This window comes from Monodon monoceros, unplaced genomic scaffold, assembly GCF_005190385.1.
Source record: "Monodon monoceros isolate NGI ecotype Baffin Bay Population unplaced genomic scaffold, NGI_Narwhal_1 Super_Scaffold_18, whole genome shotgun sequence".
Taxonomy (NCBI): domain Eukaryota; kingdom Metazoa; phylum Chordata; class Mammalia; order Artiodactyla; family Monodontidae; genus Monodon; species Monodon monoceros.
The window spans coordinates 43,109,515-43,133,825 of NW_021703774.1; the positions used below are offsets into that span (position 1 = coordinate 43,109,515).

The following is a 24,311-nucleotide window of genomic DNA, read 5'->3' on the forward strand; positions in this document are numbered from 1 at the left end:
TTTACTTAATCTCTATAAAAATCAAAAAAGCACATTCAATAAAACTAATATAATTGTATAAGACATGGCTAATAATCTTATATTAAAGCATAATAAAAATATTAAAGAATGGTCATATATCTAAGTACAAGAGAATGGCAGGAATACATAGAATGTGTCATTTAGGTTAAACTCAAATTGAGTTAAGGAATTATAAAAATGACTGTGATTGACTATGAATGACTATGAACTAATAAAATGACTATACTTATGGGAAAAAACAGAACAAAAATATTCGCCTATTTCATCATCCTCATAGTAAGATGCTGACTGATGAGGAAGAGAAGAGAAAACTGACGGACTGCAGTCGTTCGTGTTGTCAAGGAAAAAAGGGGGTTATAATCATTTCCTTTCATCCTACTCATTCTTTTATGTGGTTCTCAAACTTCTCAATTAATATTTGTTAAGTTAATAAATGAAAAAGTAAATGAACAGGCAAAAGAAAGAAACTGTGTTCTATTTTATTTCTAAATGGTAGAACAACCATGGTCAAGATGAAATTCATGGCAAATAAAATGAAAAGGCATCTAGCTATTTTAAGTGAACTCAAGAATTCTATCCCCGGTGAGAATAGAGTACTAGGAAGAGGTGGTATTTCAAAATGGAAAAGGGAAGTCCAAGCCAGCTTGGGAGTCAGGGATTCAGCGGAGAGTACTGAGCAATAGTGCCACTGGCAGGGCTCCATCAGTAGTAAGCACCCACAGGACTCAGCTGAACTTAAATCTTTCTCAAGGATCCTTCTCCAGGCCTTGCCTCCCTCCCCACTGGCTCTGGGAATAGTTACTGACAATTCTTTAGATATATGAAAATCTTGTTAAAGTTATCTTTCTTTTAATGCTGTTAAGAGATGCAAAATCTTGCTACAGTAACAGAGACAGCCTTAAGGACCTTCAACAGCCACTGTCTCCTGGGACAGGAGAGTTAAGAGTTACATGTGGGAGCACTAATGCTACCAGTGGCATGGAGCCCTCCAGGAGGTCACGGAAAGAATACTGCTTGGTCTTTGCCAGAACTGCTACAGACTCATTTGAGTCATTGCAGATGAACGCATATGTGAAAGAAAGGATGTTCTTAACCATCTACTGGGCATCCAGAGTAAGGTGATAGTGACAGTGCCTTTTTCACATCCTCTAGAGGAGAGAGAATAACAATCTCCTGCCAGGAAACATGGTGGGATAGAAAACCCAGAAATTCAGGGAGAGAAGGAGTCTGGATAAGCATCAGAGAGGCAAGTTACAACCTGGCTCCAGAATTACCAGTAGAGGATAAATCTAGAAAGAAGTTTTTAGAAAACAAGTATCTAAAACAAACAAGGGGATTGCCCTAATTTATACCCCTGACTGAGATAAATATGCAAAGTTTGAATAACCCTATCTGTCACATTTTAAAGAGAATTCTTGTCAAAAATAGAATGAACTAAGAAGTAACAGGAAGAAGCATGAACGACCTGGAAAACATGATAGATAAGGCAAGTTTGAAAAAACAGAAGGTATTTCCAGTGACGGAAATAAAACACCTGGGAGGGAAAAATACCTATTCAACCTAGTTGTTATTTGAAAGAGGGATTAGTTTCCACTATGCCCAAATGTTATAATGAGGACTGACAAGTGGAATTTTATGATGTTTGGGGTTCAATATAGAATTCTGGAAGAATACAACATTATGCCAATGCCCATGTGTCCGAGTATTCCACACCTTTTGCAGGACATGGAAATGCAATGCGTTGACTGGCCACTCTTTCTTGGAATGGAGAGTTATATGGAGGCTCTAGATCTTCCAGCGTAGGTGGTTCTGTTAGAAAAAGAAATGCATTATCACAGGCTTTCCTTGGGCAATATCGAACTCTTCTGGGGCTAAGTATGACACCTGCTTCTCTATTCCTACCTTGGCAATGGTATTCTCTCTGACAGGAGTGCTTTTTCTCCTGATTGGACATGGCTGGTTCCCGCCAGTCAACAAGATTTCACTATAAATATTATCTCCTCAGAGAAGTCCTACATGACAATTCAATCTAAAGTAGCCAACTGCTGGGAGCATCACCCTATTTTAATTTTCTACACAGCACGTCTCACGATCTGTATTTCTTGCTTGCTTGCTTGCTTTCTGCCTACTTACAGAACCGCTCACGAGAGCAGGTGTTTTACCTTTGTCACTATTTCCTCCTCACTGCCCAGATCATGACAGATGCCTGTCAGGAACTTGATAAACACCTGTTGCTTGAAGGAATAAAGATTCTTCTTTTTTTTTTTTTTTTCCTGGCCGTGACACGTGGCCTGTACGTTCTTAGTTCCCTGACCAGAGATCGAACCCATGCCCCCCTGCAGTGGAAGCTTGGAGCTATAACCACTGGACCACCAGGGAAGTCCCCAAGGATTAATATTTAAACCCTCAAAATAAGGCCTACATCATTACAGGGAACAGTGGACCTCGATTTCTAGGGGTTAATATTGAGTGCAAATTACCACTATGAGGTAAATCCTACTCCAACCCACTCTGCCCACAATTTCTTCCAAACCAAAAATAGCGGGTGGGGCACTTATCTAGGATTGTTTCCACTGTCTACATCATCCAGGGCAACTCCATTTTCAAAGGTAAACAGTTTTGTAATGTATAGTTTCATTTCTTTCTGGAATCATTCTCCTTTCAAAGTTAACTAGAGAGTCATAAAAGTTATATAGAAATCTTCTGAAAGTGATCCAAGACCATCCAAGACTATATATTCTGTATAGACTCCAGGGTTTTTCCCCTACTGTACAAATATTTTCCTAGGCCAAAAATCACCTTGGACATGTAGCGTTATCTCCGTCTCATCACTGCCTGCTATGTTAGTAGCGACACATGTATATATGCCAGCATCGGAGAGCACAGCTTGGTCGATGCTGAATGTTCCATCTGGATGACTAATATGCTGCAGTCCATCAACCAAAATGGCGCTTCCACCTGTAAACCAGGTGATTACAGGAAGAGGTGTCCCTTGAGCACTGCATGGAATGTCCACTCTTTGACCAACTTGGACCTTCATAACTGTAGGGCCACGCTGTATCTTTGGAGGCACTGGAAACAGCAACTGAGTATTAATAATCCAAGTTTTAAAAAATTCCTCCTTTTCTCACTTTAAATGAGAGCTCCTTACCAAGAGGCAGCATAAGAAAGTGGAATAATCTCAGGATTTGGATCCAGGCTCAGGCCACTTAACTAGCTGTGTGATCTAGGGCAATTCAGTGAATTTCCTGAGGCCTGTTTCCTTGATAATCCAGGCAAAATAACCTCTTCAATACCAATACACTGCAAGGATTATGGGAAATAATGAATATAAAACTCCTCATTCCAAACTCGAGGAAAAGTAAGCATTTAATGATGTCAGATTTCTTATAATATGTAAATAACTTAAGGTTTAAAGCCCTCTTAAATGGCAATCCAGTTAATTTCTATCATCTAAGTGAGCAAAACAAAAAGCATTTCTGTCCATGTATTCTTAGTTTTTGTTCTCTTTGTGGAAGGTTTAGCCAGACAGTACGAAATATTTCTAATAAAAGCTTTTGTTAATTTCAGAGAAGAAAATCAAGATAAAGCCTCTATTATTTCCCTTTATCTACATTCCTTCAGAAATTTAAATGAGATAATTTATCAAAACACTGGCAAGTAGTATTGCGTTCCACATACAAGCATTATGAACTATAGAATCAAGTTGACTCATAAGAATATGATTAGAATTTATGTACTTTACTTCCCTAACAAACCCCATTCCTCTGTCCTTTTGTTAAAACTTAATATTTAACCAGTATATTCTAAAGGTTTTCCCTTATAACAAACTTTTAAGTTTGATAGTACAGGCATACTTTATTTTATTTTATTGTACTTTGGTTAGTTGCACTTCACAGATACCGCAATTTTTACAAATTGAAGTTTTACGGCAACCCTGCATTGTCAAATGATGGTTAGCATTTTTTAGCTATAAAGTATTTTTAAATTAAGGTATGTACATTATTTTAAAAGACAGAATGCTATTGCACACTTAATGGACTACAGTACAGTGTAAGCATAACTTTTATAGGCACTGGGAAACCAAAAAATTTGTGTGACTGACTTTATTGCCATATTTGCCTTATTGAGATGGTCTGGAACTAAAACAGTAATATCTCCAAGATATGCCTGTATTATTATCATCATTTTATGAAAGAGAAAATTAAATATAGAAGAGGGTAGGTAATATGCCTAATGCTAGTAAATGACAGAACTCTCATTGGATTTCATATCCCACAGTCAGGAGGACGCTACTGCAGTGACTGATCTGAGAGTGAAATCAGGTCAAAACTATTTGAGAAAATTTCTTCTGATATTTGAACGTGTGGCTTACAGTATGCGCTCACTAAGCATGTGTTGAATGAATGGGTAATTATCAATAGATAGACTACGGCAAGTTGAGAGAAGAAAGCAGACTACCTAGAGAGTTTTAAAGTAGTTAAAGAATCCCAGGAGGAGAATGTTTTCAGTGGCTGAGCTCTATAAACATTGAAAATGACCATTTATATGCTATTAAGTTCTTCCTTGGGCATTCACATTCACTTCAACAAAAAGCCACCGGTTTAAACACATTTTCTTTTTTTATGGTGTATCAACAATATAAGTGACTGTAGACATCTAGTAAAATTGAGATCCAAAATTTTAATACTGTGCATCTGAGGAAAAAGGGGAGAGCTGTTTACAGATGGCAGATAAAGATTTCAGAGTAAATGAAAGAAAATCACAAGTCTCAGATTTTAGAAAATTTTTCTATAATTACTCTCTATACAATTTGAGGTTAATTATCAAAGAAACTGGGACAATAGGTCTCCCTGTGGCCAGTATATGCCATAGCATATGCCTTCATTTCAAAACTCACCATGGACATTTAATTTAACAGACTGAGTCACGTTCCCAGCAATATTTGTGGCAACGCAAAGATACATCCCACTATCTGAAACGCGGGTCTCAGTGATCTTCATTGAACCAGAAGGAAGGAACGTGTGTCTAAAAGAAAGAAACCAGAGAGTAGACCATAAAGTATGAGGATTTAAATACCCCCTATGCAGCTACAATTCATTGTGAAACTACTACTCTGCAAGCTCTTTTTCAAACCATTCTCCCATCTATAATGCCATTTCTATACACCTTAAAAGTCAGGAATTTTCATAATTATCAAGATTGTCTTGTGTATTCTGTATGATGTTCTTACAAATACCAAATCAGTTTTCTTTCACATTTAAATCTAATGTAAGGGCCTGACATCGTCAACTAATTGTACATCTCTCTGCTTTGCTAAGTTGCAACTTTACAAAGCAAATGTATATTTTAATAAACTTTAAATATACTCTGAACACATTATTGCTTTTTTCTACAATGCTTCATTTAAAAGTTTAGTATCCTAAAATAAAGGCAAAAAAAGGTACATATGCAATTCTCAGATATATACTGAATATATTCCTCTTATATAGTTAGGTAAACCAGGTCTACATATAAAAATGTTATTATGTTAATTGTGCTAAAATAGCTTTAACAGGAAGGGGGTCAAATAGACCTACTTACTATCAAGATTTCTTATAAGCTAAGACAAATAAAGTGTACTATGGGCCCAGAGACAGACAAATAGATAAACAGTTAAAGATGGAACCCCCCCCCCTTCAAAAAAAAGACTTAAGCATGTATGAGAACTCAACATGTAATATGCAACATCAGAGGTGGTGTTACAAAAAGTCAGGAAAGGATTGACTATTCAAAAATGGTGTTGGGCAAGTGGCTCTCCACATGGGAAAAATAAATAAATAAAATTAGAGCACTACCTAATACTACACACAAAATAAAAATTCAGATGTATTAAAATCCAAAATGTGAAAACAAACTTAAAAATTGCAATAAAACATTGGAGTTCTGTTTATGATCTTCCTAAAGTACAAATCTAAAAAAATAATAGATTAACATCTTGAGCTACATAGAAATTTTTAAATTCTGTACAACCAGACACCATACATAAACCTGAAAGGCTAGGAGTAGACTGAGAGAAGATATTTTCAACACATACAACAAACAAAGGATTGTTACTGAGAACAAAAACCAAATTTCTACATTCAATAAGAAAAAGAGAAACAAGTCACCAGAACATTGCAGGAGGTTTAAAGAGGCAATTCACAGATAACACAAATGGCCAACAAACAAGGGAAAACATTCCAGGCTCACTAGAATTCAGTCACGTGAAAAGTAAGACAGTTGCAAGACACCATTTCACATCCAGACGAATGGCAAAAAATTTTAAGTCAGTCAACACCACGCAGTGATTATAATGTGGCAAAAGGTACACTTATATTCTGTTGATGGAAGGTAAATCAGGATTGCCCCTTCAGAAGGCAGTTAAGCACGGTCTACAAAGGTGAAAATAGTAATTCATTCTAACTAGAAATTGGGGTTCTAGGTACAAGTCGCAAAGAAACATGCATATGCATACAAAGAGAGATATAAAAAGATATTCCCTGATGGGCTTCCCTGGTGGTGCAGTGGTTGAGAGTCCGCCTGCCAATGCAAGGGACATGGGTTCGTGCCCCGGTCCGGGAGGATCCCACATGCCGCGGAGCGGCTGGGCCCGTGAGCCATGGCTGCTGAGCCTGCGCGTCCGGAGCCTGTGCTCCGCAACGGGAGAGACCACAGCAGTGAGAGGCCCACGTACCGCACAAAAAAAAAAAAAAAAAAAAAGATATTCCCTGAAAAGCCGTTTCTAAAACCAAGAAGAAGAAAAGAAGAAAATGTAGAAAGACAAAACAAACAAGAACATGAACGTCCATACACAGGGAAATGTATAAATAAAATGTAGAATACGTATATGGTAGTTAAAATGAATAAACTGAATATATGTATAAAATGGCTAAATGTTGACTCAATAAAGCAAGCAGTAGAATAATAATATAGAACATGTTACAATGGTAAATTGGAAACAAGTACACAAAACAAAATCAAAAATAGAGAAAACAATATTCTATACTATTTAAGGATGTATGCATAGGATATACACCAAGTCTGTGTCAGTGTTTGTGCCCCTGGGAAAGGAGAAAAGAGATTATGACTGAGGAGGGGAACAATGAAACTTCAACTTTATCTGAAATATGGTATTTCTTCTATTCAAAAATATTCGAGGCAAAAATTTTTTCAAACAAATAGTAACGTAGTTCTTAACTGTTTACTTTTTTTCTCACCAGTGGTAGGGAAACTACTGTGGCATGAATTTATAGCTTCATAACCATACATCAACAAGCCTAACAGACAATAGCTAGAAACTGTAATTCTTATTCCGCCAGTAACTTCTGGCATGATGTTGAGTTAAAACAGTAATTGCTACCATTCTTTGAGAACCAGAGACGGGATATGGAATGTACATTATCTTATATCATCCTTTCAGGTATTATACCCATTTTATAAACAAGAAATCTGAGGTTCAAAGAGGCCCACTGAAAAAAACTGCCTAAGTTTCAGGTAAGCTTTAAGTGGTGGAGGTAAATTAAAACTCACATCAGCATGGCAACAAAGGTTGCGCCCTTAAGGGCTCTGGCATTCTGCTTTCCACGTCACTTAGCCTATCAAATATATTGTTTCAGTGGGCCTTTATTTGTATAAGGGTTTAAGTTCAATCAAGAAGATTTTTACAAGTCATCTAATGAAAGTCAAATCCTAGATATTAGAGAATGTATTATGTTTTATTGCTCCTCTGAGATTACTGGAATTTTATAATATGCACTTTGTGCTAACCAGAATCTACATACAAATCCACTCCATTTTCATAACTACCTTGTAGAATGCACCAGTGGGAAATTATGTCAAAGCTGGGTGTTAGCATTTCTGCTATTAAAGAATGACTTAGAAGGTATATATATTTTCTGTAGGCTCGAATGTACGTGTAAATTATCTCAAATTTAAAAGGTTTTTTTTTTTTTTGAGACATTTGAAAACCTGAACAAGTACAGTCACCTGTCCCAAGAGATTATGTTTCACATGTTTCGATTCATCCCAGGTCCCCTACCTTGGAGAGAATGGCGAGATGAGCTGGGTTTCTTTGGCCCAGGTAATTATGGGTGGGGGTAAGCTCTTCACTTCACATGGAAGTGTCACCTCTACCCCTGCAAGGACTGAGATCTCAACAGGCTTATCCTGGGACAGTCCTCGTTGATCTCCGAACACTCTGGGCCTTACTAAAATAAACACAAGTTTTGAAAGGCAAACAGTACATTGAAAACAAAGCACACTTTAATTCACACTAAAATGGGGACTACTAATATTCTTCAGTAATTTGCAAAAAGATGCTGTTTGTTCCAAAGTCTCAGGACGTATCTAAAGCTTTCCATTAACACACATCGTGAGAGCTTAAAGGAAAAGGACTAGAAAGTTTTCCTTTCTAGCTCCTTCTTTCAGAACACAATGCAGAGGTCAGCTGAAATGCCCTTTTGGAATCTAGCATCTGTAAAAGCAACCCCTCAAGGCAGAGCACTAACCAAGATATAGCTGAGGTTTGGCTTTGTTTTAACTAAGCTTTAACTAAGTGGTGTTTCTAAAGAGGGTTGGGTGCCATAAGCATACTCCTTGGGAAAACACCATAAAATTTTTCCGAAAGGCTATACAATTCCTCTCCCTTTAAATCAGAATCAAAGTAGAGGAGATGTTGGTTGGCAGGAAAAATGCATTTTTTGTACAAAACTATAAACTTGGAAAAGTAGTTCACTTTAGGGGTACAGCCCTCTAGTAACATTATTTGGGAGAGAAATGTGAGTTTTGGCACAGGCAGACAGCATCAAAGAAAAACATTCCTCCCCGAGGGCTCTCACCATAGACGGTCAGCTGCACTTTCCTTTTGGCGTAGCCGGCTGCATTGGTGGCGGTGCAGACGTACTCCCCGCTCTCCTCACCTCCAGGGGACACCACATATAGACTTCCGTCAGCCCCTGCGGAAAACTTAGCACTGCTGGTGGAAATCCGCTCACCCTTCTGCAAAACAACACAGAGCAAAAAGTGTTTTTTAAGATAATAAAGGAGTGACTTAATGTCTGGAAGAAAACAGAGGAAGAAAAAAATCTCTAAAGGGGAAAATACTAGATTGAAAGAATGCTAATTTGAAGAAAGCTCTTTGTAAGAAAAATTAAACGAACAATGCAAAGGTGACATTTCTTCATACCAAACTAGATCCCCTTCATTCCAAAGCTACTTAAAAGTGGAGGGGATGGGGTTTCTCTGGTGGCGCAGTGGTTGAGAGTCCACTTGCCGATGCAGGGGACATGGGTTCGTGCCCCGGTCCGGGAAGATCCCACATGCCGCGGAGCGGCTGGGCCTGTGAGCCATGGCCGCTGAACCTGCGCGTCCGGAGCCTGTGCTCCGCAACGGGATAGGCCATAACAGTGAGAGGCCCGCGTACCGCTATAAAAAAAAAAAAAAAAAAGTGGAGAGGATGAGGTAGCAGCAGATGGGATGAGTGTTTATGCTAAGCCAGGTACCGTTTTGAGCACTTCACATGAATTAATTATGTTAATGCTCACAACAATCTTATGAGTAGGAACTACTACAACCCCTGTTTTACAGATGACAGCATTAAATCTGGGGGCTTGGCAGAGTAACTTGCCCAGGGCCAAAGAGTTAGTCAGTGGTAGAACTGGAACTTGAACCCAGGCAGGCAGGCTTGGGGGCCTAAACTCTTAACTTCTGTGCATGATCCCAGCTCAAAGGCCATCCTGTAAAGAATATTTCATTTTTATATTTCCCTAAAATGCATTAAACTTCTACTCAGTACCAAAGACTGTGCAGTTTGGGGGATCAGCTTCACCACCATATTTCTGTGCCCAGGATGCAGAAATCTTAATCTTTCAATTTAATTTACGGATGTCAAAACCAACTTCTCTATATTTCAGAGATTTTTAGAAGTATAAAATTAGATGTTATGACAAAATACTTTGGTTGTGACCCTAAATATACAAACGCCATGTTTCATTATTATGCCATCATTTTATATTACTTTCTCTGTACCAGATTTAATCTACAGAAAATATGCCACCTTCATGGCTGCTGAAAGATGGAAAGGACTTCCTCAGGAAATGGAAGAAGGAAGTCCTTCTTTCCTCACTGCAAGAACATAAGGAAAAGCCAGAGAACTTCACGACAGGGATACTGAGGGGGATAAATGAGTTCATCTATGTGTCTTATTTTGGCTTCCAGAAGAGCAGAGTCCAAGATAAAGATTTGGAGTCAGGAAGTTTACTTGGAAAGTGATTCCCAGGGGCTTGAAGAGGACAGTTGGAAAGTGAGGCAAGAAGGAAGGAAAGCTAATAAAGGGTTCACTGCCCTGGTTTCCTCCGTGGCTGGGCTTATAAGCTCAGTGTGCTCGGGGCCCTCTGAGAAACTATGTAGATGCACCCCAGAAGGATTTTTCTGATAGATGAGAAGTGGGACATTTATATGGGACACCTCCCTCTCCCAGGATTTAATGTTCTTGTACTCCCTGACCACTCAGCAGGCTAAGTGGCCTTGTGGGGTTTTGGAGAAAGCCCTGAGTCCCCAAACTAGAGAGGTACATGCATGAAGAGTGACCCTGGCAGAGAGCATGGAGCAGTCCACAAGAGCTGAGCTTAAGCCAAAAGGGTTTAGGGGATGTGGCAAGGAGTAAAAAAGGATCTGCTACAACATGTGAAGTGCTTAGAAAAGTCCCCGGCGCAAAGAATGTGCTGTATTAGTGTTCACTGTTGTGTTAATACTATTTAAGCATCAAGTAGTTGAATGAACTAAGGACATTTTAAGGTCCCTTCTAAGAGGTATGACTATGGGTTTTCCTTTCTGTAAGGTTCTATGGTACAGTGACAAGTTCCATGTATGAAAATATTCAAATATTGTTGTAGCAACACATATTATTAACAAACATCACTAGATACGTCATTTACCTTGGACCAGATGATAGATGGTTTGGGGATTCCACTTGCCTTGCATGGTAAAGTTACTGGAATGCCTTCAATGGTACTGAGTACCTGCTGTCCATGCTGAATGGTTGGCAGAACTGGAAAAAGAAGCAATATGCAGAATCTGAGCACCCATCCTTCCATTTAGCCTCACAAGTTTAAAGTTGAACATTTTCAGGATATACGAATATTTCTAAAAACTAGCAAAGACAACCTTTTCTGTTAGAAATGTATGGCAATTTGTAAGGGAGTGTAATAAAGTAAATAAAATAGTTGCAATCTGAAGAATTTAATAAACACTTAAAATCAAGTAGTAAATTAAGTTGATTTTCCTAACAAAAATAAGAGAGAACTGAAGGAAATCGTATTTTCAGGAAATTCAAGCTAGAACTACAGAGTTACACACTTAACATATCTTACACCATTCTCCATTACCCCATTAAGCTGCAGTGAGCTGACTTAACCTCACCTCCAGAGAAATGGACTGTTTAACCACTACAGATTAAATACCTGTCTACACACAAGAATCACTTAGCAAGCTACTAAATTTAACCTCGAAAATAGAATCTATTTTCGTAAAAGGAATTCAAAAGTAAAGCTTGAAAGGCCTCAGGAGTTTACATTTAAAAGTCTAAAATACAAGATTCTAAGTCAATATATATATATATTTTTTGCGGTACGCGGGCCTCTCACTGTTGTGGTCTCTCCCGTTGCGGAACACAGGCTCCAGACGCGCAGGCTCAGCGGCCATGGCTCACGGGCCCAGCCGCTCTGTGGCATGTGGGATCTTCCCGGACCGGGGCACGAACCCGCGTCCCCTGAATCGGCAGGCGGACTATCAGCCACTGTGCCACCAGGGAAACCCAGTCAATATTTTTCACTAAGAATGCATATCTTTTGACTTTAGGAAGCAACTAAAGAATTGACATTATATGATTGGAAGCAAAAGGAAAAGGAAGACTTCATCATTCTATTCTGTATATATCTGTTCATCATAACCAACTTGCATACAAAAAAATTATCAATACTCAATGTTCTCAAAATAAAGAATTTGATTAAAGAAGCTCCCAGGGACTTCCCTGGTGGTCCAATGTTAAAGAATCTGCCTTCCAATGCAGGGGACGTGGGTTCCATCCCTGATCAGGGAACTAAGATCCCAGATGCCACAGGGCAACTAAGCCCACGTGCCACAACTACTGAGCCCGGGTGCCTCAACTAGAGAGAAGCCTGCGTGCCACAAACTACAGAGCCCATGCATTCTGGAACCCACGCGCCACAACTAGAGAAGAGAAAACCTGCACACCACAGCTAGAGAGAAGCCCGCGTTCCACAACAAAGAGCCTGTGCGCTGCAACAAAAGATCCCGCATGCCTCAACGAGGATCCCGCATGCCGCAACTAAGACCCGACACAGCCAAAAATAAATAAAAAATAAATTAAATAAATAAATAATAAATCTTTTTTTTTAAAAAAAAAGCTCCCATACGTGAAAGTACCTAACATAGCGCAAGGAACGTAATGAAAGACCAATATATACCAGGAATTTCCTTTCCTTCCCCCAGAAAGATGAGACTGGAGCTGTTCCCTAGAGCTCAAGCACTCACTGTGGCTCTTGTTTTTAAGTCAAATTTCTCTAGAATTATCCCAGCTACCCTGGAGTAGAAGTTTGCCAGAACAAGAGAAACCAGAGACCTCAGTGCAAAAGCTTCCTTTTGAAAGGCTTAGATGAGCTTTGCTACATCCTTGTATTTTCCTAAGGTGGGGATTATTCTTTAGATCCTATCTTCTTAAAGAATTGGCAGTAAATTCCCAGCCATAGACAAGAATGTCAGGCTACTCTCTAAAGCGAGAAATTTAATTTCCAGAATCATCATGGAATAGTCAACTTTCAACTTTGCTGTCATTTTATGGCAACATGGAATAAGCCATTTTCTTAAATACATATTCAGTTCGACAGCTATAAAGGCAAGTGGCAAATTTAGGCAACGGTTTTCAAATCTGATGACATTTGAGTATGAAAGAGTTTTTCTTTGCAGATTGTCAATCTATGTAAATCAACATGACAATTAAATAGTCTGTCATTTTAATTTGCACATATTTATATGGGCATTCGTTAATTCAATTCTTCTAAGAATTCTTTGAGAGCCTTTGATTTACAATGTGGTGTTAATTTCTACTGTACAGCAAAGTGACTCAGTTATATATATATATATATATATATATATATATATACATTCTTTTTTTAATATTCTTTTCCATTATGGTTTATCTCAGGATATAATAAATACTCTTAAAAGTGGAGAGGCAGAGTGATGAAATTAACATAAATACAGAGGTATACAGAATTTGTGATACTGGATCACATCCAACTCAAAGGCACATCTGTCCTCTAAATAGCTGTTTGGTTTAGTTCATGTCAAATGCTGGGTTAATTTTTCTTAATCTTATTAACTAAATCAGTTATTCATTTTGGCCTAAGATGGATGAAACGATGTTGTGAAATGACCTTTTAAACTTTTAACTGTTAAAATCTTTTGCATCTTGATAAACCACATCATTGGTTCGTCTGTCTTCTCCATACTCCTCGGATCTGGCGGACATCACAACTAATCATGTCACTCTTTCACCCAAGTGAAAATTTATATCAGAATTCTTCTCAACACAATATTCTAGGCAGTTGCTAGATGCCAAAGGGAGATGACATGAATGCATTTCTACCGTAGATTCTCAAACTGGTCCATAAGCACCCTCTGCAAAATGTATGGACTGATCTTCTTTAAAAAATAGTTAAATACAGCTATATCCAATTTGACATTATGTATTTACTCAACTAATTTAATGTTACTTTGGTATTTCTTCAAGAATATCTCACATAATGTTGGTGGAGATTGGTACAAGATTGGTATAGGACTGAAAGAGGTGGAAGAGGCTATTTACAATGAGAAGCACACATTAAAAAGATGTCCTGTATCCACTGAAAATTTCAACAGAACAAGCAAAATTTGGAAATTACTGGATTCTCCAATCCAGGCCCTAAAAAAGACTGAATCAACTACTAAAAATAAATGTTCTATTCTATTTTTATCCCTGTACACAGAGCTAGTTTTTAATACAACACTTTAAAAAGCAAAGTCTTTAAAGGAGATATACAAAAAAAGTTACGACAATTTCTTAAGCTATGAAGCTGTTATTTATTGAGGTGTAAAAAGTTGGTAACGGTTACTCACGAATGGAAAAAAGATGGTTTCTGGATTTTTTTATTTGTGACCTTTAAGTTATTTAACACGCAAAAAGATTGTTTGGAGCACATGAAGTGGCCTTTAGAAAAGTTTAGGTCATTTCTAGCAAACACACAAAGGGGTCCTTAGTAAGAAAATGCTTGTGGCACAATCCGAGAAGAAGAGGCAATTTGGATGGCACAATAAGTTCAGCTTTCCTGAAATTAAAATGTACTTTTAAACATAACTCTTTGAGAGCTGAGTTCACTTTTATCAATTAAGAAACCACTTACAAAAGCCCCTGGAGAGACTCAGCAAGTGACTCCCAATAATGTCTTTTTGTATATACAGAAAAGGGAAATCTGGAAACAGGCTTAACAATGTAAATATTGTTCAAGAAATAAGGCTTTTTGTTAAGAATAACAATTAGGAAAGATAACTGCTTCTTAAAACTAGAAGAACAGAGTTATTTGATTTAAAGATATGAACCCAGCTTTGAACATGGTTTGGAAAGAACTATGATGGGTGCGCCTCTTACCATGCACGTCCACAGTGGTAGTTTTGCTAATGGTTCCAGCAACATTACTGGCCACACAAGTATACTCGCCCCCGTCCTGCAGCCGAGCTCTTTCAACATGGAGACTCCCGTCACTGCGTACAGTGATGTAAGGATTTTGGACCAACTTGAAGGGAAAAAAAAAGCCATTTTTAATTAAACAGGCAATATTGTGTAAGTCCAAACCAGATATGCTTTCCTCTCCAACTGGGTTATTAAATGTGTTATAAAATAACAAAATATTTTAACACCCTTAAGTGAAAAATGATGAGAATAAAATGTTACCAAGAGTAGCATCAATTGTATGTCACTGTGATATACCACCAAACATTCTACCCACTAACATCTGTCAGAATTATGCACATATTGGAAAGGGAAAGAAATAGAAACAACACTAATTCCCTGTTTCTGTAATTTTTGTTATCACGAAGGACCCAAATTTCACTTTTACTTTTGGCTTAATTTTTTCTTTTTCAAGAAGGCTTTACTACCACTTCCAAGCCATTTGACATTTTCATTCTGGCAAACAGGCATCATTCAAGCTGAGAGAATGTGACTTAATCTCAACATGCACCCTTTTCAGTGACAGATACAAATAATATTAGAGGGCAATGTATGATATAGGAACTGCATGAGAGAAGGCTGACAACGGTTTCCGTTAAGAATCATCACCTCTAACTGTAACATTTATGCATTTTGTTCAATCATAGGGTACTTTAGTGCTCAAACAGTATCATCCTATGTTATAAGGGCATTTATTATTGAGTGAGGTGCACTCATTTTTCTCAGGTTTTTATGCAAATACAAACAATTTTACATCTTATCCCATGGAATCAATTCACTTTTAATTGGTACTTCAATAAGGGAGTAAGTCTAAATACTCTGGAAAATGGAAGGAAAAATGCTCTGGACTAGGTGAAAATTTATTGCTATAGATAGCATGTTTACAGAATAATTCCTTACAACTGTGAAAATTTTTCACATTCCTTCATAATCAAAAGTTATGCATTGAAAAACAATGACACAAAGTAGATCCACATTTTAAAATAGTTCACAAAAGAATGTTTGACGATAACAATAAAGATTAATATATAAAATGAAAGAATGTTATGAGAATATTAACATTTTATTATGTCCTGTAAAGAAGGATATAAAATATTTAAATCCTATGGAAAAAAACTTCATACTTGCTTCAGTTATTACATATTCTGAAGAGAGTTTACTAGTTACAAAATTATAAAAATTACACCACTGACTATTTCTCCATCATATTAATTTCAAAATAATATGAACTGCATAAACATGTTAATACTGAAGAAAAGTTTTGGTACACTTAAAAAATATATGTTTGTATATTTATTACATTAAAATTTCAACGTTTGGAATACATTGCCTCTTACACAAGAGGCAACAGATGAATATGAATTCATATTACGCAAGAGGAATATGAATGCACGGATTTAAAATGTTCTTACCATGGCTGAGTTCTTAATCCACCGACGTTCTGGAATGGGATTTCCAGCCAATAGAACACAAGGCAAAGTCAGCTGCTGTCCTTCAATTACACTGGTCACTGAAGGGCTGATTCCAATGAGTGGAGCAACTAAATCAGAGAGAGAACACAGGCACTGTCAATGCTATTTCATCCAAAGGAAGGCAAACTCTTTTATAGGCAAAGATGACTACTAATTATGCTGTTAGAAATGGAGTTTTCAAGAACAAGATTTTTAAATGTACATGGGTATGAATTGGAAGATAGAGATAAAGGACCCTTCTAAGCAGAGGGAATGGCAAGAGGAGAGGTAATAGCAAAGAAGTAGAGAAAGTAAAAAAGAATAAGTCTATGGCATGAAAGGGCAGAAAAGTCAAGCCAAGAAATTTGCAATGCATTCAAATGGAGAGTGACTGAAAGCATGGATAAATAGAAGAGTGGAATCATCAGAACCATTTTCAGGAAATATCAATCTGAGAACTTACCGGACAAGGGAAAAGTGGAAGGGATGAGATTAGTGAGGAGGCTGTCATAACAGCTCAGGCAAATAAAATGAGGTGGACTCTTAGATGGAAATCAGGGAAGTAATTCTACATAAATCAAAGCAAAATCTCTAAGAGAGTCTTCTTGGAAAATTTAAATATACGTAGATGAATTAAGGGAGATACATAAAGGAAATTTTATAGAAGTGTATTAATGAGATTTAAAAATCACAATAAATGGTGTAATAATTTAAACAATGTAGGACTAGTGCATAAATAGAATTCCAAGGAATAGACATAAGATTATAAATTTAGCATGTGACCAAATGGGTATTTTACTCAGTGGGAAGAGAACATGCAATAAAAATATTAAAACAAGTGTCTTACTACTTGGAAATAACAGATATTATATTCTTACTTCATATCATACACAGAAATAATTCCATGTGGACTAAAATAATAAGTGTAAAGAAAAGAACTAGAAAAGCACACCACCACAACATGTGTGTGTGTGTTGTGTGTGTGTTGTGTGTGTGTGTGTGTGTGTGTGTGTGTGTACTCATACTTAAGACTTAAATGAATTTATTCAACTGACCTTCATTTCTTCAAATGAAAGATAAGGAGCTTGAAGAGGATGATCTCTATTTCCAGTTCTAACATCATGAAATATGAAATAGGGTGGGGAGAAGGAAGGCTAATGTAGTAATCAGATGTTTACCTGGGTTTTTTTTTGTTTGCTTTTAATGGTACAGGCAAGAGATGACGTACTAAGAGGAGTCTGATGTTTTCAAAAAGTGTGGTGTCTAAGTACTTAATTGATCTTACCAAGTCCTGTCACTGTTACTGTTGCCTGGGACTGGATCTTTCCAAACTGGTTTTCAGCTTCACAAATATATGTTCCTTTATCACTCGCCCATAAGTCTAAAAAGAAGAGATTATTTACTCATTCAACATCATCTGTGGAGCATTAACTATGTGCCAGGCACCGTGCTTGTGATCTGGGAGTTCCCATTCTAGGGGAGGAGACATACCTTGAAAGCAACAATCGTACCACAGTGTGATGACTGCTCTAATTTGAGCTTCAGACAATGAGCTATGGGGGCACAGAGACAGAAGTGACTGATGGCGCAAGGAGGAGTTTGGGAAGGATTCACATAGGAGGTAATACCTAAGCTGTACCTGAAACAGTAGGTAGAACAGAGGAAGGGCAGTCCAAACCTAATGGGCTGCAAAGGCAAGAGCATGACTTGAAAAATCATGGTCTGTTCAAAGAATGGAAAGCTGCAGTACCACCCTGGGGGCGTTTGGAGGTTTGCAGGGGAGATTGCTTTCATTGGTCCAATGATCAGGGGAGTCTACTGGCAAAAACTAGGGAGACAATGCATGGGGGGGATTCACGAAAGGAACAATATCCCAGGTTCACCAAGACTTTTGAAGGCCCCACTGGAAATTCATGGATGTGATGACTTTGTTTATAATTATTTGAGCCTACAACCTAATTCTGTATAAGTGGAAGAAAGAAAGAACTCTTGCAAGAATTGCCCGCCATTTCAGAAAATCACTTCACCAGCCTGGAGTTTTTGAGTCATCAATCCCATATTTCTGTATCAGTCTACATTTTAGCTCTCAAATTCATGGTGATATACATAACATGTATACAAATTGTATGAGCATTGCCAGAGTATTATCTATTTAAATACATATTATTTTAATAAAAATTACTTTCCTTTGTTTTCCTTTGTACTATATTTTGCATGTTAAAGTAATTTTTATTATGTACATTGATCAAATACATAGAATTTTCAGAATAATAAAAAGGATATTTATAAAATATTTAAAATTAAAGAGTGTGTTAGGGGACTAGGATGAGGATCGCTGGGTTACAGGCCGTGTGGGCACAGTCAGGAGCCTGAAGATGAAGAGGTAGCCTGGTGCCTTATAAAACAGCAAAGTTTTACCTTATGAGCAACTGGGGAGTCAAGAGAAGATTTTTTAAATAGGGGATTGATCGTCACCTTTGCAACTATCTTAACTAAAACAGGCACAGTTTAATCTATTGATAAGACGTTGGCAGAGAAAAACACAGCTTTCCATTATGAATAGTTCCATACTATCCCAAATAAAGAGCAGTGACCAAGTTTCTACTCTGTTAACCACATGCATATAACTGCAGAACTGCATCTGGTAAGCACAGTGTTCACTCTCAAAATTAGCAAACATTCATTTGCCAAGGAAAGCTCAGCAAATCACCTGGTTAATAAGTTATCCATTGTTTCTAACCAAGACAGTCTCCATATTATCAACTCGGGCTAATTTCTGTAGAAATACAAAATACCAGTGAGAGCTAAGTTTCTCATCACTAGTTTCCTTTTAGATGATTTAGTTTGAACAACTGGGCAACCATCGGTGAATACACTGCCCTCCTTTATTCTTACTTTTCTTTCATTTCTGCTAACTGATTTGTTTTCAGGTCTTATTTGTTTCCCTCTGGGTTGTTTCTCATCACCACCATCACCCTACCTATATGATCCTCCCCATTCTTCCCTCCCGCTCCTTTCTCCTCATATCCTGCAGGGGAGCTGTTCTGAAACAGTACTTTCACATGCCTTTTCGTGCCTATGAAGCTTGGGGGTCTATTTTCTACCTCACCAACTACATTTCTTCACCTGCACATTTCAGTTCCTGCACAATCTGACCCAATCTAATGAGTAATTCTGGTAGCTTTTGTGACCATCCACTCAGACAGTAGATTGTAAAATGCCTGAGTGAGGAACCACATATTTGACTTCTGTCTTCACCTAGCACAGAGCTCTAAGCACTTGTAATTAGACAGTTTAATTTGTATTGAAAGTTTAAGTGGCTAATGCACATTTAATATTGTTAATAAACATGAAAATCACTTATTGGGGGCCTTCTACAAAATACCCTAAAAATGCAATTTTATTTAAAAAAATCAATTAATCATCTAAATGTTTTTACTCCTCTGGTACCAGTATCCAAATATTCTTAAGAATATTTGAAAAAGTACTAAGGGTTTACAAATATCTGAATGCTTAATAGCTTACAGGTAAAAGTTTGGGATGATGGCATATTTGACTTTTTAAAAGATGTTTTGCTCCAGATAGATATAGCTTTTAATCAAAAATTTTTGATAGTGTATAGTGTCCCTATGATGTGGTTATGTATTCTTGGCCCAAAATTAACATTAACTAACTACTAGTAATATTTTACCTTTCTATACAACAGGTGGTACAAGAGTCAATAAAATGTGATTACTTATCCACCTACAGGCCCAGGAGACTCTATTTGCAATAAGAAACAGTGAGATATGAAGAAAGTCATATTGCTTCATAAATCTATATGATATAGTAATGACATAAAATTGAATAAAATGTTATTCATTTATGACAATTCCTAGATATGAGTTCAGTATTATTTTAAAATGAAATGCAACAAACAAAATATGTTGGCACGATTAATTCACTATTTTAAACATAGCAACACCTATGTACAAAAAATGTATAATTTATATGTATATATTTGTATAAAATATATTTCCTTTAACCTACTTGAAATAAAGAGAGCTCCTGTTCTTAGTTGGCTGATGGAACTCACTGAAAAAGGTCTTGAGTAGATGGGCATGTTGTCTAATCTTCGCCATTTAATCTTTGGTTCTGGATAACCCTGGACATAGCAAGGTAATGTCACATTTGAGCCAATTTCCATAGACACATCAGCAGGTTCTTGTATAAAAACTGGAGGTGCTAGAAGATATTTAAAATGAAAAAAAGTGGTCATTGGTATAGTATACATGTGCATTAAATATAAATTAATTATTAAATTATCAACAGATTGAATTCAAATCAAATCATGGTTCATATAATATTATAAATATATGCTTTAAGTATTCCTGTCTGCTACTGAAATAGATTTTTTAAATAAATGAATAGAGCAACAAAGAAGTTCAACTATTTTCTTAAAGTGATAAGACGGAAAGGGTGGGAATTTAAATCAAGATTTCCTTAACTAAAGGGAATCTTTCATTTTTGGAATTTGTTTTCAATTTTAGTTTATGCCATACTCCTCAAAACTTAAAATTTTCTTACAAATAAGTCTGTCTTGCAATGAAATATTTTTGACACTTTCCAAAACTTACTTCTTTAGGCTGAATTTTTAAATAAACTAATTATATCAGAGTTCATTCTTCAATAGATCACCATATAACAAGGTAACAGTATTTAATCTTAAATTATATTCTTGGTGTATATCACATTCTTGCTTCTCAATATCTTTCACATTTTTTTTTTGCATTTTTGAGTTAAAGAAATTGAAGCTTGAGAATCAATAATTCAAATTAAAGTAACAGAATAGCATTTGATAAATGGAGAATACGGAGTGCTTAATGTTAGAGCTAAGAAATGATTCAGAAATTATAAAATTATAAGTAAGAAGTCTACACTTATCTACATAATTTAGGTAACCACAGAAGCCAGGGGGAAAAAATCAGAGGTAACAGGCATACCCTGGAAAACAGAGGAATGCAATATAGGGAGGATGCTGTCAGAAGGCCCAAATAGATGAGGCTCTCAGTATGTCCCACGGAACTTATGAGTAATAATGTTTGAGGTATCAGGCAAGGAGAAATACATAAGATACTATTAGAGGTAATAGATGAAACCTGCTCTTGTAGGACTCTAAGAGGAAGTACCCTAGGGATGTCTCCTTGATAATGTCAAGATTAAACAATGGTTAGGAACTACAACAACTATCACTTATAGAGCCAGAGACTCTGTTAAGTCCTCTTCATTAATTACCTCATTTGATCTTCAAAATATCCCTATGAGGTAGGTACTGTTATTACCCCAATTTTATAAAACTGAGACAGAGATAGTTAATTTGCTAAGTGTCACACGGAGTTGAACAGTGGAACTAGGATTGAAAACCAGGTTGATCCGACTCCAAAGTCACAATTCTTTATCATTTTATCAGCCTCCCCTTTTCCATGGGTTCTTATAACTGCCCATACTCAAGCCGGTTTTCAGGCTAGTAAGAATGGGTGTAGAGATCACTTCTCTCCTTCTCAACAGGAATTCTGGGACTTGGATGTACAGCTATCTCCCAAGTAGCATTAGTACTTTATTAGCCTGGGCCAAACGACCTCCTTTAACTTTACAGCCACATTTTCGATTATTTCTCCATACAAATCTTATTCTCTGGACAATCAGAACTTACTCGTCTCCAGTCAAGGATGGACCTTTCCGAAATCAGCAACTGTGTTACCACCACCCCTTTCAAATGTGATGTCTGCTGTTGATCTCTGGCTACTGAAATACTGACAATTCTTGAAGGCAGTTCAAAAGGCCCTTCCTCAATGCCATCTCTTACCATCCTAAATGGATATGATTTCTTGCTTCTCTGAGCTTTCACAGAACTCACTCTACACCACTCTCATGGCAATGGCTAAATTCAGCCTCTTACTAGACTATATGTTTGACTTCCCCCAGAGAATTTATATTTGTAACCACATTTTTACCTTTTATAGCAACTAACATGGTACTTTGTGTATTATACATGGCTGCTAGATATTTGTGAATGATTGAATCAGTATTAAAACACTTCAACAATAACCTTGTGTGTGTGTGTGTGTGCATTAAGTGTATATGATGATAACAACATTGATCCAGTACATTTGAACCTGCAGTTTTGAAGAAACATGGCAATTTCAGAAGTGTAATTGTTTGTTTTTTGAAACTACATAAAATTAAGTTAAATACTACAGCTGAGCAATATGTTTTTAAAAAGAAGTTATGTACCTGTGTTTAGATTTCTCTTACATATATATGGGAATTTGACTAATAAAAAATAAGAGGTAAAATAAACGTATTTAAAAAATAGTTTAGAAAGCAGCTGACTGTGTGCTTATCTTTACGTGTGTAAGGCCTAGTTACTTTTCTCTGGAGTGATACTAGTCATTTATTCCAGAGCCAGCTGCTTGTCTGAAACAGAGAGGTATAAAAATCCCAGGATATGTTAGGCTCAGGGTGTGAACAGGTGAATATGGAGATTAGACAGAAAATAAATTCCAGAAGAGCAAAAAGATATGCAGAAGTCTGGGATTGTTCAAGTATTGGGGAGGAAACCAAGCTTACTGACATAAAGAACATGGCCATCAGTGAAAATGGAGACAAAATGAGAATGTTCAGATGTAAGAAAGCCAAGAACAACTAGATTTAAAAAGGATAGGGGGCAGAGTCAAGATGGCGTGTGGAAAGACATCAAGTTAGCATCTCCCCACAACTAGGGTGCCTGCCGGTGGCTGGTGAAGGACCCTGACACCCAAGGAGATGGGAGGAACCCCCCAGTGAACCAATAGGACGTGGGGGGACTGAGGGGGGAGAAGAAGTAGAGGCCAGACAGGATTGGCACCCCTGAGGCTGGGGAGATCAGGAGAGGCAGGTGGGAGGGGCACTCCGGGAGGAGCAGGAGAAGAGAGGAGGGCATTTGCCCCGCCCACTTGAGTCCAGGAAGCCTGCTGGGCTCCCAGGTGAGGTCCCCCACCCTCTGAGACCAGGGATAGGGGGCAGGCCTGGGCCACTTCTGTTCCTTGAGCCTAAGCCCCAGGCCCCCACAGCCCCCAGGGCCTATTCCAGCCCTGTGGGTCCTAAGCATAGGTGCTGCCCACTGCCCTAACCTCACCCTTGCTTAGGTCCCACCCTCCACAGCCAAGGCCTTTACCCCCCTTTTTTTTCTTTCTTTCTTTCTTTTTTTTTTTTTTTTTCCCTTTCCCTCCTCTTTTTCACTATTGTGGTACTGATGTACCTTCCACTTGTTGATTCATCTAGATTTTCATTTTTATATTCTTTCTAACATATCTGTTAGTTTCCTAGCCTAATTTTATTTTTCACTTTGTTATTGTTCTCTCTTTTTTAATTTCTTTATTTCTTTTTTTTTTTTCTTTTGCCACCCCATGCGGCTTGTGAGATGTTGGTTCACGAGCCAGGGGTTGGGCTGAAGCTCCTGCAGTGTGGACTCCGAGTCTGAACCACTGGACTAACAGAGTATAGGGGTATTCCCTCAGACCCTAGGGAATATTCATCGGAGTGAGGTCTCACAGAGGTTCTCATCTCAGCACCAAGACCCAGCTCTACCCAACAGCCTACAAACTCCAGTGTTGGAAGCCTCAGGCCAAACAACCAGTAAGACAGGAACACAATCCCACCCATTTAAAAAAAAAACAAAAACACACATGAGTAGGCAAAAAAATATGTCACAGCTGAAGGAGCAAGGTAAAAACCTACAAGACCAAACAAATGAAGAGGAAATAGGCAATCTAACTGAAAAAGAACTCAGAGTAATGATAGTAAAGATGTACCAGAATCTCAGAAATAGAATGAAGGCACAGACTGAGAAAATACAAGAAATGTTTAACAAAGATCTAGAAGAACTAATGAACAAACAAACAGAGATGAACAACACAATAACTGAAATGAAAAAAACACTGGAAGGAATCGATAACAGAATAACTGAGGCAGAAGAACGAATAAGTGAGCTGAAGACAAGATGGTTGAAATAA

The 24,311-nt window shown here is 37.5% G+C and overlaps 1 protein-coding gene across 3 annotated transcripts in view; it reads right to left on the reverse strand.

The window, feature by feature from the left end:
* Positions 1-24,311, reverse strand: part of HMCN1 (hemicentin 1) — a 508,266-nt gene that overhangs the window by 237,070 nt on the left and 246,885 nt on the right. For all 3 annotated transcript variants that reach the window (XM_029226849.1, XM_029226848.1, XM_029226847.1), the window contains exons 16-25: positions 20,308-20,502; positions 17,564-17,659; positions 16,240-16,367; positions 14,747-14,891; positions 10,977-11,089; positions 8,880-9,039; positions 8,081-8,249; positions 4,922-5,049; positions 2,821-3,093; positions 1,735-1,830 (exon numbers count right to left, since the gene is read on the reverse strand). In XM_029226849.1, coding sequence (XP_029082682.1) covers positions 1,735-1,830; positions 2,821-3,093; positions 4,922-5,049; positions 8,081-8,249; positions 8,880-9,039; positions 10,977-11,089; positions 14,747-14,891; positions 16,240-16,367; positions 17,564-17,659; positions 20,308-20,502 — 1,503 coding nt within the window. The remainder of the gene's footprint in view (positions 1-1,734; positions 1,831-2,820; positions 3,094-4,921; positions 5,050-8,080; positions 8,250-8,879; positions 9,040-10,976; positions 11,090-14,746; positions 14,892-16,239; positions 16,368-17,563; positions 17,660-20,307; positions 20,503-24,311) is intronic.